Raw genomic sequence first — 20,451 nt, 5'->3', positions numbered from 1 at the left:
AACCAATCCTAAGTAACTCAACTGTGTGCTAAAACAAAGTCCAATACTTTAAAGAATAAAATAAAATCCAACACCTGACAACATAAAATTAACATTGTCTGGCATCTACTAAAAAATTATAAGCACACAACAAGTGGGAAAATATAACCCATAACCAGGAGAAAAAAATAATTTAAAAATATCCTATAATGACAGCAATAATGAAATTAGAAACAAGAACATGAAAACAGTTACGTACGCCTGCTACATATGGTCAAGAATCTAGAGGAAGACTGAACATGATAAAGGGAGATATAGAAGATATAAAAAGGACACAAATGAAACTTCTAGAGATGAACAATACAATATCTAAAATTTAAAAAAATCACAAGATGAAAATAATAGCAGAGGCTGGGCATAGTGGCTCACATCTGTAATTCCAGCACTTTGGGAGGCCAAGGGAGGAGGATTGCTTAAGCCTAGGAGTTCAAGGCCACCTGGGCAACATAGTGAGACCCTGTATCATTTTTTTAAAAAGAGAATAGTAGCAGATTATACACTGCAAAAGAAAAAGTTTGTGAATTTAGAGTCACAAAAGTTGAAGCTATCAAAAGTAAAACAGATTAAAAAAAAAGAATGAGCATCAGCGATGTATGGGACAACTTCAAGTGACTTAATTTACATTTGAATGGAATCACAGAAAGAAAGGAAAGAGGGCAAGAGATGGAGGAAATATTTAAAGCAATAATTGTATTGGGGGCTGGGCACGGTGGCTCACGTCTGTAATGCCAACAATTTGGGCGGCCAAGGTAGGAGGAGTGCTTGAGCCCTGGAATTCAAAACCAACCTGGGCAACATAGCGAGACCTTGTCTTTACAAGAAATTTAAGAATTAGGGCATGGTGGCATGTGCCTGTAGTCCCAGTTACTCGGGAGGCTGGGGTTGGAGGATTTCCTAAGCCCAGGAGTTTGAGGCTGCATTGAGCCATGATCGCGCCATTGCACTCCAGCATGGGAGACAGTGCAAGACCCTGTCTCTAGAAACGAAGAAACAAACAAACAAAAAATGGTGCTGAAACATTGGATAGCCATAACAAAAAAATAAAAAAAGAATGCCAACCATATCTCATGATACACATGAAAATTAATGTGAGATAGACTACAGATCTAAATGTTAAATGCAAAACTACAAAACTTTAGAAGAAAAATGAGGGAGCATCTTTGTGACCTTGGAATAGGCAAGGATTTCTTAACCAGGGCATAAAAAGTCTAAAACACATAAAAAAAATGGATAAATTTGACCTTATCAAAACTAAAAATGTCTGCTCTTCAAAAGACACTGTTAAGAAAATGAAAAGGCAAGCCACAACCAGGTAAAAATTATGTGTAAAACATTTACCTGTATAAAGGACTTGTATTTAGAAAAAACTCTTACAACCCAGTAAGACAAACAACTCGAATTTAAAAAGCAATGTATAAAATATGTGAATAGGCACTTTACCAAAAAAGACATACATAGTCAAACATGACACATGAAAAGATGCTCAACATTATCAGCCACACTTCTCATGAATGCAAAGCGGTAAATGTTTTGGTAGTTTCTTGTAACATTAAACAATCCTTATCATATGATCCAGTAACCCCTTTCCTAGGTTTTTACCCAAGAGAAATGAAAACATATGACCGAACACTTCTATGTGAATGTTCACAGCAGCATTATTCACAATCTCCAAAAACTGGAAACGACCCTAATGACCATCAACTAGTAAATTAGTATAAACAAGCCATACACACAATGGAATACTACTCAGCAATAAAACGTCACAACTCACACCATATTGACAGAATGAGGGATAAAATTACTACATCATCTCAACAGGCACAGAAAGGTCATTTGCCAAAATTCAACATTCTTTTGTGATAAAAGCACTCAACAAACTAGAAATGGAAAAAAACTTCTTCAACCTGACAAAGGGCACCTATAAAAAACCCACAGCTAACATCAAGCTACCACTTAATGGTAAAAGAGTGAATGCTTTAAGATCCCCTAGGATCAGGAATGAGACAAGATGTCTGCTCTTGCCACTTCTATTCAACACTGTATTGGAAGTTCTAGCCAGAGCAATTAGCCAAGAAAAAAGGAGTCCACAATAGAACCTATTAGAGCTAATAAGTTAGTTCAGTAATGTTGCAGGATAAAAGATCAATATACAAATATCAATTGTAGTTCTATACAGTAGCAATGAACAATCCAAAAATGAAATTAAGAAAATAATTCTATTTATAACAGCATCAAAAAGAATAGGAACAAATTATTTAATGAAAGATGTGCATGAAGTATATGTGCACTGAAAACTACAAAACACCCACTGAAATAAATTCAAGAGACCTAAATAAATGGAAAGACATCCAGTGTTTGTGGATTTAAAGACATCATATTGTTATGATGGCAGTAGTCTTCAAATTGATCTACAGATTTAATGCAATCCCTATCAAGATTCCAGCTGGCTTTTTCTTTCCTCCCTCCCTCCCTCCCTTTTTTTTCCCCCAAACAAGCTGATCCTAAAATTTGTATGAAAATGCAAGGAACCCAGAATAGGCAAAGCAATGTTGAAAAATGAAGAAAGAGGACTCACACATCCTGATTTCAAGTTACTATGAAGTAATGATAATCAAGACAGTGTGCTCCTGGCATAAGGATAGATACATAGATCAATGGAATACAATTAAGAATCGAGAAACAAACCCCTAATTTATGGTCAACTGACTTTTTGACAAGGGTGCCATGACAATTCAATGGGGAAAGGATAGTCTTTCTGAAATACAGTGCTAGGACAAATGGATAGCCACATATGCCAAAGGAATGAGGCTGAATCTGTACCTCACACCAGATAAAAAAATTAACTCAACATGGATCATAAACTTATGAACTAAAACTATAAAACTTCCAGAGGAAAACATGGGTGCAAATCTTTGTGACTTCGGATTAGGCAATTATTTTAGACACAAAATCAAATGCACAAGCAATAAAAGAAAAAATAGATATAATGGACTTCAAAACTAAAAACTTTTGTCCATCAAAGGACATTATGAAGAAAGTAAAAATCCACAGAAAGGGAGAAAATATTTGCAAACTGTGTGTCTTATAAGCGATTAATATCTTGGACATAAAAAGAACCCTTACAACTTGAGAATAAAAAGACAAATAACTCGGCTGGGTGCGGTGGCTCACACCTGTAATCCCAGCACTTTGGGAGGCTGAGGCGGGCAGATCACCTGAGGTAGGGAGTTTGAGACCAGCCTGGTCAACATGGTGAAATCCTGTCTCTACTAAAAATACAAAATTAGCCAAGCGTGGTGGCACATGCCTGTAATCCCAGCTGCTTGGGAGGCTGAGGCAGAAGAATCGCTTGAACCCAGGAGGCGGAGGTTGCAGTGAACCGAGATCGTGCCATTGCACTCCAGCTTGGGCAACAAGAACGAAATTCCGTCTCAGAAAAAAAAAAAAAAACAACTCACTTAAAAATGCGCAAAGGATCTGAAGAGACCTTTCTTTGAAGATATACAAATGACCAACCAGCACTAGAAAAGATGCTCAAGCTCATTAGTCATTAGGGAAATGCAAATCAAAAGCACAATTACATCCCAGCACTAGGATGGCTATTAATAAAACAGATGGACGGTAAGAGTTGGTAAGGATATTGAGAAACTGGAAGCTTCATACACTGGTGGTAAAAATGTAAGATGGTTGCAGACTCTTTGGAAACAATTTAGCAATTCTTCAAAAGTTAAACTTAGAGTTGGCATATGGCCCAGACATTCCACTTCTAGGTAAATACCCAAGAGAATTGAAAACACAGGTCCCAGCAAAAACTTGCCCATGAATGCTCATAGCAGCATTATTCATAACAACCCAAAAGTGAAAACAACCCAAATGTCCATCAAACTGATGAATGGATAAACAAAATGTGATATCTATATACTGGAATATTATTCAGCCATAAAAAGAACAAAATGACCAACATAGATGAACCTTGAAAACATGTTAAGTGAAAGAATCCACACATGAAAGTCCACAAAGGTATGATTCCATTTATATGAAATATCTTAAATAGGCTTTCAAAAACTACTTGCATAAAAATTTAACTGACATGGGCAACTATTTTCAGATTATCTGTGATAAGCAGCTGGAGCTGGGAAAGGCAGGAACAAAGAACATTGAAACCACAGATATGGCCGGTCATGGTGGCTCATGCCTGTAATCCCAGCACTTTGGGAGGCCGAGGCAGGAGGGCTGCTTAAGCCCAGAAGTTTGAGACCAGCCTAGGCAACAAAGGGAGACCTCTCTCTACAAAATAAAAAATTAAAAACAAAAACAAAAAAAACCACTAGGTTGGCATAGTGGCATGCGCCTGTGGTCCCAGCTACTCAGGAGGCTGAGGCAGGAGGATTGCTTGGGCCTATGAGGTTGAGGCTGCAGTGAGCCATGACTGTGCCACTGCACTCCAGCCTGGGCGACAAAGCTGTAAAAAAAAAAAAAAAGAAATCACAGATGTTCTGAGACCCTAGTTGTTGACTAGAACAGTATTTCACTCCTGGGATGAAAATGTGGGTAGAAGGTTTCACGACACGGTTCTGCCACAGATACAACTCTCACATTATATGAGGCCTTTAACTTTGGTCACAGAAATGGACGATGAATAAGGAGTCAGGAAAGCTCAACCTTTTCACTAACCAGCTGTGTAACCTTGGGTAAGTCACTTAAATTGCTATGATCTCTAAACTAAATTTCTGAAGAATTGTGGGCCTCTGTACTCAGCACAAGGTTTGGAATTAACAGAGTAAACACCACGTTAACCTAGCAATCTAATAACATACCCTATATTATTCTGACTTCTGAAAGACAGCTAGGAATCATCTGCTTATTTTAGAAGCTCACTGTTCCCTGGGAAAGATAATTTTGGCACAAGCAGCAGTTCAGATGACAGTTCCAGTGTTTTGGAGAAAACCAACTAATTTATTGACAACAAAGCCTGTTTTTTTTTTTTTTTTTTCTCCTCCTTAAAGTTTCATAGCTATAGGCCCAGAAATACAAAGTCCCCAGAAGACTCTAAAAATATGTTCTCAATTCCTTTTTATTTCCCACCCAGAGCTGAGAGAATAGCACCAACTGTGTCATATTAAACACATCTGCATCCAACACTGATAAAGTGCATGACCGAGGAACAGATAAGAAGTGTTTTCAATTTGTTCAAATGGAAATAGTTAAATTTAACCTAATTAGACTAAATAATCAAAGCAGGTGTTTGTAAGATGCCAATGTTTGTTTTCATTCTCTGTAACTGTTCAGCTATATTTCCCAGGAACTTACTTAGGTAAAGGAAATTAATATGTCATAAAAATCACTGACCTATTTATTCATGTCACATATGTATTATTCATGTTTTAGGCAGTACAAATACAGGGCACTGTTGAACATTTCTCACAGATTTTACCATTTAAGCATCATCAACATCTAAGCTGGCCTGTAGAGGGGCTTATGTTACCTAACTTCCATTATATAAATACAAGCAGTAATAAATGAGAGCCTGTCTTCTAATCATACACTGATCTACAGAGCGCACTGACTTGGCATTTAGACTATTTAGGGTTTCTGACTCCACTTGCACAAGCTGGTCACTTTTAAAACATTTAAAAGAAAAATAATAACAATAATAAAAGTTATATTCCAGTTAAAACAAAATGTTTATTGCACTTGGCAGAGTGATGAGATCTGAACTATAAATATCAACTAACAAAGAAACCACAAAATGTAGTCACCAGCAGCCTGGTATTAGGAAGTGTTTTGTGCAGTGGCCATAGGTCCACTTTCGAAGGGAAAAAGGGCAGGTGGCTGCCCGGAAGCAGTCAAGCTTGCTCTTTCTAATAACACGCTCCAGTCCTGGGTAGGCTCTCGTATTATTCCACACACCCTCAGGATGGGAAACAGAAACACATTCAAGAAAGGCCCCATAAAAGCCTGTGACGTGGAAGCTCCTGAAAAGGGGATCCCTTCTCTGAGGCCTGGGCATTCTGCAGCAGGGACACAAGCCTGGGAAGTTGAGTCCACGAAGAGGGTTCTCGGACTCCCTTCCCTAAGCGAGTGACTGATGTTTCCTGACTCTGGCCCTGGTTGTGCCGTGGGGCCACAGTGAGGGCAGCTGGAGAGCTCAGGATCTGCCACCTTAGCACACATGGGATGTTGGGCACTTATCGCTATGCCTCAGTTTCTGTGGTCTGATGAAGGAACATTAGTACTTTCTTCATTAATGCACATAAAATGCTTGGCATTGCTTGGCATAGAGATAGATGCTCAATAAATGTTGGCCACTATTATTATAACCCCCTACAAACAAGGAGGATGAGATTGAAAACAATGTTTCCTAAAAATGAGAGTATAACGGGCATCCTATCCACATTTCAGGGGCAGGAAAACAGCCTTCTAAGATCATTTATACGAATGGTATGGATGGACAAATCCTTATCAGCCTAAAATATTTCTATCTATGATTGCTATGTCATTTCTTTAGGATTAATTAATCCTCTTCATGAGTCATATTTCAACATATTATACATACACATAATTATAAAAGAACCAAGTTGCATAAAATTTATAAAATGGAGACTAGGAAAGGAAAAACCCACTCATAAAACCCACCAAGACTGCTTAAAATGAAAGTCTGAAAGTGCAGGTAGGTATTTGTTTAAATACTTGGTAAAAGAAAATGTTCAATTCAATAGCTGTGAAGACACAATTTTAAGGGGTGTGGGCATAAGAAAAACAGAAAGTCCATTTCTCAGAGTAAAAGGGGTAAATATTTAGTCAAGTCTTAGATAGCATTTCTGTAAACAGAAATTTCAATGGAAAATTTCCAACCTGAGAGCAAATAATTTAAGATGGGTTTAATATAAGAATTAAAGCTCTCGTCTCCATGTCGCTGCCCAGCCTGAAACCCAGCCCTCTGAGTCCTTGTGGCAGTTTGGCTTTTTCTTCCTTGTTCCCTCAACTACAACTGGACACTATAATTTTCTTTCCATTCCAGCAGGAAACTGATATATACTAATGATGACAGCTGGATTCAGAAGAGGAAAAAGAACACAGGGGACAGAGAGTCCTTGTGGGTTTAAAACTCAAAACAAAACCCCCAGATTTGAAAATTTTAAAACCTAGTTAATGGCTGAGGAAACCTCAAATGATTGGGAAGCACTAAGATAAAAGTTTGAATTACACAAAACACATCATTATCTTAAGCTTTTCTAATCATCTTCTCTGCCTTTCTCCTTCACTGTTTTTCTCCTTGTTTATGCCCCTGGCCCTTCAACGTGGTTCTAAGACATGTCAGAGGTAGGAGCAGCCTTCCAAGGTCATTTACAGAAAAGGATTGGAGAGGGGATGAGCAGATGCTCCTCCATCCAAAAAAGTTTCCCTGAAATTGTTATTACTTCATTTCCTTTGGAATAATCAATCCCTTTCAAGATTCATATTTAAATACATTTCATTTAAACATATGTATATACACATAATGAAACAGAATTATGTTTCATAAAATTAGTAAAATAGAAAATAAGAGAAGGAATCTCCCCTGTAATCCTACCATTCTAAAATAATTCCTTTTACCATAGCGCTGCCTTTCATTCTAGTCTGGCCCTCCATTCCCCACTCCCTACCTCCCAAACCTCTAATATTGATTATCAAAATGGCGGGGCAAAGGCAAAGTGAATGAATCTCCAGTTACATTCTTTTTTTTTTTTTTTTTTCTTTTTTTAGAGACAGGATCTTGCTCTGTCACCCAGGTTGGACTGCAATGGTGTGATCACAGATCACTGCAGCCTTGAAATCCTGGGTTGAAGGGATCCTCCTGCCTCAGCATCCTGAGTAGCTGGGACTCTACAGGCACATAACACCATGTCCAGCTAATTAAAAAAAAAATTCTGTAGAGGTGGAGTCTTGCTATGTTGCCCAGGCTTATCTCGAACTCCTGGCCTCAGGCAACCCTCCTGCTTTGTCCTCCCAAAGTGCAGGGATTACAGGCTTGAGCCACTGCATCCAGCCAGTTACATTATTTTGGAGTGACACTAGGAACTTGGTTCCATAAGGGTCCTAAAAATCCTGTAAGGATGAGGGCAGAGAAAGAAATGTCACATTGTCTTAAAAACCACACAGTCCTACTCTCTGTCTTAGATCGTCCAATCAACTCCTTTGTCTACGGGACAAATTCAGGCTCCTTGGACTTTTGGCCTATGAATGAGGCCTTCCATGACTGAGTTTCTGCCTCCCCAGCCTCACCAGTCACACCTGCTTGGCCTTGAACCCAACACCCTAGTCGCCATGTCCCTAGTGCTCTGAAGGCTGTGCTGATTTGTGCCCTTACAGCTTTGGCCATGCTCCTACCTCTGTCTGTAATACCCACCTCCACCTTGCCCATCCTGGTGAATCCCTATCCACTGTCAAAACTCTGTTCAACCACTTCCTCTTCAAGGAAGTCTTTCCCGTCCTCTCAAGTAGAAACGATCTTTCTTTAGTGCCTCAAATGTGTCCCATACATACTTCCTTTAATACAGCATCTGAAAAATCCTTCATTGCACCTACTTATAAGACCAAGGCATATTCATTTCTATCTCCAGATACAAGTGCTCAATATATCTCTGAGGCTAGCAGGTCTGATAAACGAAAAAATAAATAAACAAGAAAAGAAATGATCTTTTTCTGGATCAGTCAGAGGGACAGGGGCAACCCTAATCAAGTGGACTCCTGACATTCTAAGACAGGTACGTTATACTGCAGTGTTTTCCTGGGAAAGCAGGCATTTCTTCTTTCCTGAAGATGTTTAAAAATATGAGAACAGTCAAGGTGAGGAGGTGAACACAATGCTCCCCGGCTGGAGGAGACTGAATTAGATGCATAGCTTCCAGCGAATAATAATGACAATAGGCTGGGCGTGGTGGCTCACGTCTGTAATCCCAGCACTTTGGGAGGCCGAGGCGGGTGGATCACCTGAGGTTGGGAGTTCGAGACCAGCCTGACCAACAAGGAGAAACCCTGTCTCCACTAAAAATACAAAATTAGCCAGGCGTGGTAGTGCATGCCTGTAATCCCAGCTACTCGGGAGGCTGAGGCAGGAGAATCACTTGAACCCAGGAGGCGGAGGTTTCAGTAGGCTGAGATTGTGCCATTGCACTCCAGCTTGGGCAGCAAGAGTGAAACTCCATGTCAACAAAAAAAATATTAATAATAGTTAATATTATTGAGCATTTATTCTGTGCCATGCAAAGCACATTCTTCACAGAGAGCTTCACATGTGTAAGCTGACAACCACTCTAAGATACAGATCTTACTGTCCCCTTTTACAATGGAAACAACGTGTCTCAAAGCAGCTAAATAACTTGCCTAAGGTCACAAAGTTAGTAAATGGCAGATCTAGGATTCAAACCCAGAGGTTTGGCTTCAGTCTATGTGGTATACTTCCTACTCTGGGCTTTGTGAGCTAATAATGGAGGTAGATATATATTTACATACACACATAAACACTTTGCTTGGATTCAGAAAATGAATTCACATCTATTTGATACATGAGTTTAAATAAAATCTGTATTTTGATAACAGCTGTTACTCTCTAAAAACTGAGGAAAACTGCATTTCAATCAAACAGTTAATAAATCCACTTAATGAGAGCCTACTATGTGCTTAGATGACAAAGAATCTAAGACATGGTCCACTCTTTCAAGGAGCTTATATGCTAAAACTATAATATCATCACATTATTTTGAAAGCATATTGAAATCTACACATCTAAATAAGTGATCGCCTTATTTGGTGATATATTTATCTATTGCTCAACCTGTTTTGGGGAACAATTTATAAAACACACAAGAATAGATTTCACTACATTAAGCACAGTTTATTTTTATCCCAAACGGTGCTTTCCATCTTAATTGCCATTTTATTTCGTATTTGGTTATTTCTAAAAATCTATTCCACCCTCACAGAAAGAAAATATGCTCCCACTGTTTGTGTGGATGTATTATATGAACATGGACATTCATGCATATACATAAACACAAACACATCTAGCGATTTTATGAGGGCAATTCCCTGAGAACTGAATAAAATTTGTGCTGTCTGATAAAAATGAGTCATATATATGTAATTTAAAATGTAAACAGCCACATTTTTCAACATTAATAATGTTACTTTAATGTACTTTTTGGGTTATGATGTCATTTATAATTCTTCCTATTTCTCCACTTGACAGAGTTAAACACATATATTTCAATGACAGTTTTACTTTTTCTTTGTTATTTTTCCCATTCTAGTTGCCACATTTTATTTTATTTTATTTTTTTGAGACAGGGTATCGCTGTCGCCCAGACTGGAAAGCAATGGCATGATCATAGCTCACTGCAGCCTCGAACTCCTCCTCCTGCCTCAGCCTCCCAAGTACCTAGGCCTACAGATGTGTGCCACCACATGTGGCTAATTAAATTTTTTTTTTTTTTTTAGAGATGAGGCCTCACTATGCTGCCAGGCTGGTCTCAAACTTCTGGCCTCAAGCAATCCTCCTGCCTCAACCTCCTAAAGTGCTGGAATTATAGGCTTGAGCCACCACATCTGACCTTAGTTGCAACATTTTAAAAAGTAAAAGAAACAGGTAAAATTAATTTTGATAATACATTTTAAATTTAATCCAATATGTCAAAAACATCATTCCAACACATACATAATTAATACAAAATTATTGAGAAATTTTATTTTTAACTCATACTAAGTCTTTGAAATCTAGTATGTATTTTACACTAACAGAACATCTCATTTTGGACCAACCACATCTCAAGTGCTCAAGATCCACATATGACTGGTGGCTGTAGTACTGGATAGTGCAGGACAAAATTTTTAGAGCTACGGTGATCACACTAGAATAAAAGCATCCTGTCCTCACATCTTACTCTGCAGAGTAACATCTTTAAGAGTAATACATAGATGCAAGTGAAATACTGTTAAGTTATTAAACACAGCTTGTGAAAACAAGCTGTGATCTGTTTAATTAGGGTATAAACTCTAAATAATGTTAACAGCTTGGAGAAATGGATGGTTCAAAAAAGCTAAAGTCATCTTCAAGGAACCCAGCTCATCAGTAAAGGATGGGTAGTTGGGGAAGAAAGAAGGCATTTTACAACATATAACGATTAACCATTCTAGACAAAGAATAATGGCACTGAGCCAAGAAAAACTCAGTTCAAATAAACTAATGATTATAGTCAACCATAAACTGTCAGAATCCCAGTGAGTAGATTTGTAAGCAATGAACAAATAAATCTCTTATGGCCAAAGCCCTTTAGAAACATAGGCAGGGAAGTATTACAAAGCTATACGGAATTTGGAACTGAAATACAGAAATGGTGGAAATCTAAAGCAATTTACTTGGTAACATTGGATTCATAGTCTCTTTTTAAACTTTGGACTCCGGTTGACTTAAGGGTAAGCTGAAGTAGATGCAACTCTGGGGTCCCTTACAGCCACGGCCACCAGTAATTTATCATGCAAACTTGGTCACTTTCAAGAGTAAAAGGGGGCACTATTAATAATTATGCTGGGATAAGAGGCATAAATTGGGATTGCTTTATAGCTATAAAACCATATGATTTTACACTACAAAGAGGATCAATAGCTACTCCTATCCAGGGATGTGGAGTTGATGAGAGTCGAGCATGTTCTTACTACCTCTGCATGGCCACAGGGGTTTTGTAGGCTAATATACATCGATCTGGGTGAGACGGTTTTGCATGCTCCCACCTCCCCCACCTCCCTCCTGCAAAGCATTTTAAATTGGTTTGAATTTGGGAACAGGGTTCCATACGAACAGAGCTGGACATTGACAGCCTGAATGTATTTACCGAAGACAACAAATCATTGACAGACTAAATGTAACAGAGGAAAGGCCTGGTCTGCTTGCACTCAGAATCTGACTTTGTAATTGTAGCCTCCTTTAGACAGGCCTAATCAATTAGAAGAGGCTGATTTTAACCAGTTGCAGACTCATTACCCTGCATTCCAGTTTGTGTTGATGAAAATCAGTTTCAGTCTGTGGCCTGGAATTCATGTACAGCACTTCCTGTAGCCTTTTATATAAACACATCAAAAAAATTTTATTTGGAGTTGCCATTTTCCCTTAAAAAAGAAAAACCACTTTGCAAATCATGATTAAAATAGAGCAACTGTATGTGGATCTGGGGTCCATCCCCAGAAACATACATGACCAAGACACATGTGGAAAGTCAGAGCCTGAGGCAGCAACTCGTAAGTGCATTGATGTAGGGGTCGATTTGAGAAGAGAGTCTCAAATACCCAAAATCAAATGAGCCCAGCTCAGTTATCTCCACAGAATGGAACAGAATGAACTCACAGCTATTCAAAATAATGACCTTTCAAAGAAAATACATAAAATAGAAAAAAGCCAGGGTCGTAGATGCAGAGAGGGTATCTGAGTAGAATTCACTCTTCCCTGAATGACCAACTAGAAAATAAACGGCAAACTTCCAAATAAACAAGAACAAGTTTCCCTGACAAACTTCTATGAGGGAACTATATGACACTGTTTAATTTTGATGTGTGGTTAGTCTTATAAAAGTAGAAGGTGGAACAGTGTGTGGCAGAGCCACTCAAAACACCATCTACATTTCAAAGATGTGTAACCATTCCAAAATATAGTATAACTATGAATCGTACCTGGCTGGTTGTCCTTTGCAGATTTGTTGAAGCAGCAAGTCAATAGGAAGAGAATATCAATGTATACAGCTCTGGTCACCAAACATGGATTTTGCCTAGAAAGGTAAAGAACAGAATATAAATTGAGATTTTCTCTCCCTTAGGTCTGGGTCTCAGGAAGGAGAACATGGGTATTTTCTATGGTATATGATGGGGCTTAAGCAGCTGTGGCAAATATTAAGAAATGATGTACAATCATTGATGGCAAGAAAATAAGCAACTAATGTGAGCAAATGAAATCCTTGACCATATGATGGAGGCCAAGGTTATGTGTAGACAAAATAGATAAAAACTCTATGCTCTGGCTTCAAATAAAATAAAATGAAAACAAACACCACAATCCTATCCTAGTTAGTTGAAAATAAGATGGGAAGAAGGGGTGGGGAGATGGTACTCTATTATTCTACATTCTTAAGTGTAGAAATTTGGGGAAAAAAACATCAGTCATGAAAATCAGATTTAGTATTGTAGGGAAGGAAAATTACACTCACATATGAAAAGCTGTATCTGTGGACTTGAAATAACCAGCTGAACAATAGACACATGGCAAGATTAACAAACACTGGAGATGACATTTTCCCCAACAAATGGATTTTTTTCTTCATTCAATATATGGAGCAGCTCTTTGAACGACATAGTAGAAATAGTAAGTGGGCTCAGATTTGGGGATCTACATACAAAAGGAAGAAGGAAGACTTTCTTTTTAAGAACAGCACTAAAGGGCCTTGACTCTTGAGTGTCTTTGGCCATGAAAAGGCCAAAACATCTTTGGTGTACTAATAATACAATGTGAGTAGTGGAGACAGTCGGGACAGACCTACAACTCAGTCTTTCCCACTTACAATCTCTGTGACCTGAATCAGATTCCTGACCTGTAAAATGGGAACTATATTATCACCTCTGCTATGGTTTGACTGCCCCTGCTAAAATTCATGTTGAAAGGTAATGTTATTGTAACACTGTTAAGAGGCAGAGCTTTAAGAGGTGATTGGGTCATGAGGGTACTGTCCTCATGAATGAATTAATGTTGTTATCTTGGGATTGGGCTAGTCATTTGGAGACTGGGTTTGTTATAAAGATGAGTTTGGCTTGATTTCCCCTCTGTCTTGCATGCTCTTTTCTGCCTTCAGCCTTCCACCATGGGATGACCCTCACCAGATGCCAGTGCCATCTGTTACAACACATACAATACAATACACACATTCTGTTACAGCAATAGAAAATGGACTAAGACAGCCTTACTGTGAGTCACTGTGAGTGTTCAATGTGGCACAGTAAACTTAAAACGCCCACCTCAGTGCCTGGCCATGGCAGATGTTCCAGAACTGTCCATTCCTTGCCCTTCTCTACTTCCAACATGGGATTAGGGGATGGCATTGAAATTGGCACAAGTCTTCTGGCTAGTGAGTTTCCATGTGGCTTAATCCTGAAATCCATCCTTCTCATTTCCTATAAATTAAGTTTTACAATTTCCCTAAAGTTTATTCACATCTCTATCCTGAATTGCCTATATCTGGAGCTGGTGTATGTCTAACATGAAAAATATGTTATCAGATACTTTTTTTTTTTGAGACAGAGTCTCGCTCTGTCCCCTAGGCTGGAGTGCGGTGGTATGATCTCGGCTTACTGCAACCTCCACCTTCTGAATTCAAGTGATTATGCTGCCTCAGCCTCCCAAGTAGCTGGGATTACACGGGGTAAGACTGAAAGACAAGAGGCTGGTTAAGAGTGTGCTGGTGGTCCAGGCATGGTGGCTCACGCCTGTAATCCCAGCACTTTGGGAGGCTGAGGCGGGTGGATCACCTGAGGTCAGGAGTTCGAGATCAGCGTGGCCAACATGGTGAAACCCCATCTCTACTAAAAATAAAAAAATGAGCCGGGCATAGTGGCGGGCGCCTGTAGTCCCAGCTACTCAGGAAACTGAGGCAGGAAAATCACTTGAACCTGGAAGGCAGAGGTTGCAGTGAGCTGAGATCATGCCACTGCATGCCAGCCTGGATGACAGAGTGAGACTCTGTCTCAAAAATAAATAAATAAATAGGTAACACATGCAAAAATAATTGAAAAAGCACAAAATGTGGACATGCAATGAAAATGAAATTCCTTTTCCACAACCCTACCCCCTGCCTATATACTGTTCCCGAGGCAACCGCTATGACTACTTTCTAGCACATCCTTCCAAGCACATTCTATTCTTTTCTTTTCTTTTTTTTTTTTTTTGAGATGGAGTCTTACTCTGTCGCCCAGGCGCGAGTGCAGTGGCGCGATCTTGGCTCACTGCAAGCCCTGCCTGCCGGGTTCATGCCATTCTCCTGCCTCAGCCTCCGGAGTAGCTGGGACTACAGGCGCCCGCCGCCACGCACGGCTAATTTTTTGTATTTTTTATTAGAGACAGGGTTTCACTGTGTTAGCCAGGATGGTTTCGATCTCCTGACCTCGTGATCCGCCTGCCTCGGCCTCCCAAAGTGCTGGGATTACAGGCGTGAGCCACCGCGCCAGGCTCTATTATTTTATAAGCATCTATCTGCTACCCACTTGTTTATATAAATGGTGGCTTACTATATACTAGGTTCTGATCATGACTCCTTTTCACTAATATATTTTGGATACCATTCTATTAAGAACATAGAGATTTGCCTCATTTTCTTTTCTTTCTTTTTTGTTTTGCTTTGTTTTGAGACAGGGTCTTTCTCTGTTGCCCAGGCTGAAGTGCAGTGGCATGATCATGGCTCACTGTAGCCTCAACCTCCTGGGCTCAAGTAATCCTCCCACCTCAGCCTCCCAAATACCTGGGACTACAGGTGCATGCCACCACATCCAGCTAATTTTTAAAATTATTTTTGTAGAAATGGGGTCTTGCTATATTGTCCAGCCTGGGGTTCTACTTTTTAACCCTGCCCCTATCTTTTCTCTCTAGTTTACCCTGGGACTCTCAATCGTAACTTCCTGCTGTTACTCTTCCATCCACTATGGAAAGCCCACAGTCTATGAAAACTTTAATGATATCATTCCCAATGGTAAAATTTCTACTAGTTGGGATTGCCCCCTGCTAAAGCAAGAGCCACTCAGGGAGGAAAGCCAGTGGCCTGAGAAAGCAGATAGGATGTCTCCTGTGCATCCAGCCTTGAGCTAGGTGCAGGGAGGACATGTAGGAGACGGCTTCTGACCTGAGAATTTTGACTAGTTTTGGAGACAAAAACAAAGACAAACTTCAGAACAGGATGTAAGGAGTTAAGCCAAAAAACCAACCAACCAACCAACCAACCAACCAACCAACCAACCAACCAACCAACCCACCCACCCACACACCCACCCACCAGGGTGGACTGGAGAAATGAAGTTATACTTCCAGCTGGGCCATGTAAGATGGGAAGAATCGAGAGACAAAGTTGATAAGGAAGGGCATTTGGAAAGAGGGTAAGAGATGTGAGAGGGAATTCATTTGGCTTCTCCAGTCCCAAGGAGCGGCAGCTTGGGAAGATAAGAGAATGCGTTGATAAGGTGGAAACAAGAGGAAGGCTGGTCAGGCTTTTAAGTGATGGGATACTTCATGTTAACTGGGTGTTCCTTAGTGTAATAATTGACTGCCTGCTCCCATGTGGCCCACAGAGTCATAGCTTCTTGCCTCAAATGTTTTCCTGGTTTTCTGTGGAGCCATACAGAGCCATAAAGAGAAGTTGTTGAGAAACCGGTTTGACTTTCAAGTCTGATGAGGAGCCTGGTTTCCACGAGATTTTCAGCTAAGTTAGCATATTTTAAAAATTTCAAAATGAACAGAGGAAAGGTTGACGATCTTTAGAGCCTTCTGCCAGGCTGAAGTGTTCTGCATCTTCCCTAGACCCGGTACAGGCTTGTGACCTTACTGGCCTCCTGGGACACTTCAGGAATCACTGACTGCTCCCACAACTGTGAGGCTTGGGGCCAAGTGTGATGTAGTCAACGAGATCATGGGAGGCTCCCCCAAATGCTGCTGCTTTGGATTCCAGGAAATGGAAGATTTGGGGCCACAAAGGAGTCCATCCATGGCTTCTCCTTTGAGATGACTCTGAGTGAAATTCTGGCCCGGAGCCCACTGTTCATGACTCCACCCTTGAGGACAGTCAAGGCCTTATAACATTCCTGTCTGGAGTCACAGAGTTGGGCTTCACTCTGAACTGGCTTCTAAGTCAGGAAAATAATTTTTTTCGTTCTTTTTCTCTTGCTATTACTTGGTGTTTGTTCTGACTTGGAAATGGTGCACTGTAAGTTCAGGGTGAGCCAGAGGTTTGTTCTCAGTCTGTCAAGCCACTTTGATGATGGGAACAAAATCCCGAAGAGCAGCACGCCAGCTGGACAGGAAACTAAGCCACAGGGTTTTGGTGGGCTTGGGGATTTTTTCTACCCCCAAATGGAAAAATCCTGGCATGGAGCACAGCATAATGAAGATTTATAGTGCTCAAAAAAAATCAGAAGTGATCAGCATCTAGCAGATGCACTGAAAAGCAGCACTAATAGTGGCTTTCGAAGGAGGAGAAGGAATCCAGCACTATGTGGACGAAGTTGACATACAAAAGATGAAATGAAGGCCCTGTTAAGAATCCTATTTTCTTCCACTCTTTTTTACCATTTGTCCTTTATAAATATCCACTTACGAACTTGATTAATATGTTTTTGCCTTGGGAAATCTCTGAACTTCTTTAAATCTCCTGCCCTCTCTCCTGGAAGTTGGGAGAGGCAGAAGGCAGGCAGAGAGCAGGGCTTCCCAGACACGTCTACAAAAGCCCCAGTGTCTAGAGGACAGCAGAAGTCTTGGGGAAGTCTGTGATAAATTATTCACTTTTCCTGTCCCTTCCGGAATCCCAGTGGCTGTAGGTTTTTTTTTTTTTTTTTTTTTTTAACTGAGGCCTATTCATTCAGAAAACATTTATTAAGAGGCTACTGAGAGCCAGGAATAGTGGTGGGTTTGGAAATATGAAGATGAAGTGATTCAGTGACACAGTCACTGCCCTCAAGGAACTTAGAGTCCTGAATAGTGTTTTTCAAAATATACTTTATGATTCATTCAGTTGGTTATGAAATCAACTAGCGGGTAGTGACCAGCAACAAAGGAAGGAAAGAAAGAAGGAAGAAGGAAGGAAGGGAAGGAGGGAGGAAGGGAAGAGGAGAGAGATGGGGGCAGAGGAAGAAGGGAGAGAAGGAGCTAGGAGGAAGACAGAGGGAGAAAGGAGGAAAATATAATCAGAGTGTATCAAAGTAGTGTAGTAAGGACAGAGGGCAGGAGATTTAAAGAAGTTCAGAGATTTCCCAAGGGATTGTTTCACTAAGGTTTTTGTTATATATCAGCTTTCCACTAAGTCCTTGCTAAGAATGATTTTTAATAAGTTATCTTTAAGATTTAAATAACCATTAAAATGCAACAAAAGTTTAAGTAAAATAATTGACTGGTCTAGCTTTTTTCTTTTTCTTTTCCAGGTAATAAGCTACCCTACATTATACTGAATGGCATCATAGGGTTATGCTTTGTATCCAAAATGACAGTGGATATGCTGAAAGCAAACATTCCTGAAATTAAATATGCTCTATCTTGAGCAAATTCTGTCTCTGTTGCATTTTTGGCAATTTGTATCTTACACAGCTACTAAAATTTCAGACTGTGCATGATTTCATGTGTGTGTGTACATACAGTATATACACACAAACATATGCATTAGGTCATATGTAAAAGCTGTTTCTTGTTGTCAATGTCTGTCAAAAAAAAAAAAAAAAAAAAAAAAACACTTGAAAGCCACTAGTGTAGTTGGCAAAACACACAACCAGTCATGCTAGAGTATGATGGGTGCCCCAAAAGGAGGGATTAACAGAGTAATTGTTTGTCTGGGTGAGTCAGGAAGGGCCTTGGCAGAGAGTTGGAGAATGGGGAGGAGGCAGACCATGGGCAAAGTGACCCCAACAGAGGAAGTAGCATGTCCAAAGACTTGGGGACATGACATGTTTAGAGAATACCAAGTGCTAAAAGGGACAATGGTATGGGGGGCGGGAATTGAAATGGCAGAGGTGGGTTATTTTTATTTAATTTATGTTTCCACATTTACATGGCTTAATGTGGCCTCCATCAAAGAAGTACCTCCTAACTCCTATCCACAGGATATAACCAAATATAAGGAGAGGCAGTGTCTGGTCCATGGACAGCTGTTACAATGATGTGAACTGCCAAGACTACAAAGATGGCCAGTGGGATTAACAGGAAATGATATGGGATGAGTCAACAGGGGCCCGAAACAAAAGAAGTCTTTCAGAGCTCTAAAAGTTCCAAAGAATGAAGACCCCAGTGGGACCCCATCAGCTCAAGTCACACTGGACAGCTGGGGTCCCCACTCAATATTGTGAAGCCTTGGTGGGCTCCCTGGAAGAGAGAGGGAATTCACTTTGGACTTACCAAGCTCTACCAGAATTCACTGTCATCTTCAGAGGGCTGGAAACTGCTGTTCTGGCTTTAGGTTGCTAGTGTCTGTTAAGGTCTCTAAGACACATGGCTTAACTTTATTAATACAGAAACATTTACTGAGCAGTATGGGGGATATTCTACATGGGGTGGGAAGGGGAGGGAGAGGAAAACGTTCTGGCTTTGCAGAGCTTATGATCTTGTTGGGGGAGGGGTATATGTGGAGAAAAAATACACATAAAAATAGAGGATTGATTTGATTGTCATGATTGTCATGGAGGAAGGCTCTAAAGGCATTGGAGGGGTTTGAGCTGGTGAAAGAGAAGGAGTTCAAAAAAATCAAACAGGTGCAGCTGGCAGGCTCATCCCAGCCCATCTGGGGTAGTTCTCTTATCTTAGCTCCTACATAAGCAGCTCAGATCACTTCTGTTCTCAACCACAATAAGCAAGAAGTACTAGAAGCTTCTTGCCATGGAGCCAGCACTGGAGTTAATGAAGCAATATCCTAGGGACCACCAGCAGGCCCATAACGGGCTGGAAAGAAGGAAACCAGGTTAAGAGGAAAAGTGGGTGAGAGGCAAAGGGAGAGAAGGCAGGTGAGAAGGGGAGTGGGGGAGAAGGAAAGAGGGAGGGTGGTTAGAAGAATGGGAGAGGGAAAATGGTTGAAAAAGGGGAAATTAGTCTACAACATGTTTCCACATCCCATTATGATCCCTCCACTTGACACATGTCTACCCACCTCCTGCCCTTTATTTAAAATTCACTTCAAGCTGGGTGTAGGTGGCATAGGTACCTATAATCCCAGCTACTCTGGAGGCTGACATGGAAGGATTGCTTGAGATCAGGAGTTCAAGACCAGCCTGGGCAACATAGTTAGATCCTATCTCAAACAGCAATAACAACAACAAACCCCCCTAAACACCAACTCACTTCAGAGCCCCTCCTCTATTTCTAGAGGATGACTTTTCTAATTATCCAGAAAACTACCTCTGAGGATACGCTGAATGGCTATCTCAACCCAGGATATTTTGTTGAGCTTCCCCTTCTCCCAGAGATCCCACTGGCCATCTCTGTAGTCTTGAGCAGTTCACATCATTGTAACAGCTGTCCATGGACCAGACACTGCCTCTCCTTCTATTTGGCTATATGCTGTGGATAGGAGTTAGGAGGAACTTCTCTGATGGAGGCCACATTAAGCCATGTAAATGTGGAAACATAAATTAAATAAAAAGAACCCACCTCTGCCTTTC

General features: G+C 40.4%; 1 protein-coding gene across 7 annotated transcripts in view; it reads right to left on the bottom strand.

The window, feature by feature from the left end:
• Positions 1–20,451, bottom strand: part of THADA (THADA armadillo repeat containing) — a 361,316-nt gene that overhangs the window by 75,317 nt on the left and 265,548 nt on the right. For all 7 annotated transcript variants that reach the window (XM_024242323.3, XM_024242322.3, XM_063713447.1 and 4 more), the window contains one exon: positions 12,742–12,836. In XM_024242323.3, the coding sequence (XP_024098091.2) occupies positions 12,742–12,836 (95 nt within the window). The remainder of the gene's footprint in view (positions 1–12,741; positions 12,837–20,451) is intronic.

The sequence above is a fragment of the Pongo abelii genome, chromosome 12, assembly GCF_028885655.2.
Source record: "Pongo abelii isolate AG06213 chromosome 12, NHGRI_mPonAbe1-v2.0_pri, whole genome shotgun sequence".
Taxonomy (NCBI): Eukaryota; Metazoa; Chordata; class Mammalia; order Primates; family Hominidae; genus Pongo; species Pongo abelii.
This window is presented reverse-complemented; position numbering and strand designations above follow the sequence as displayed.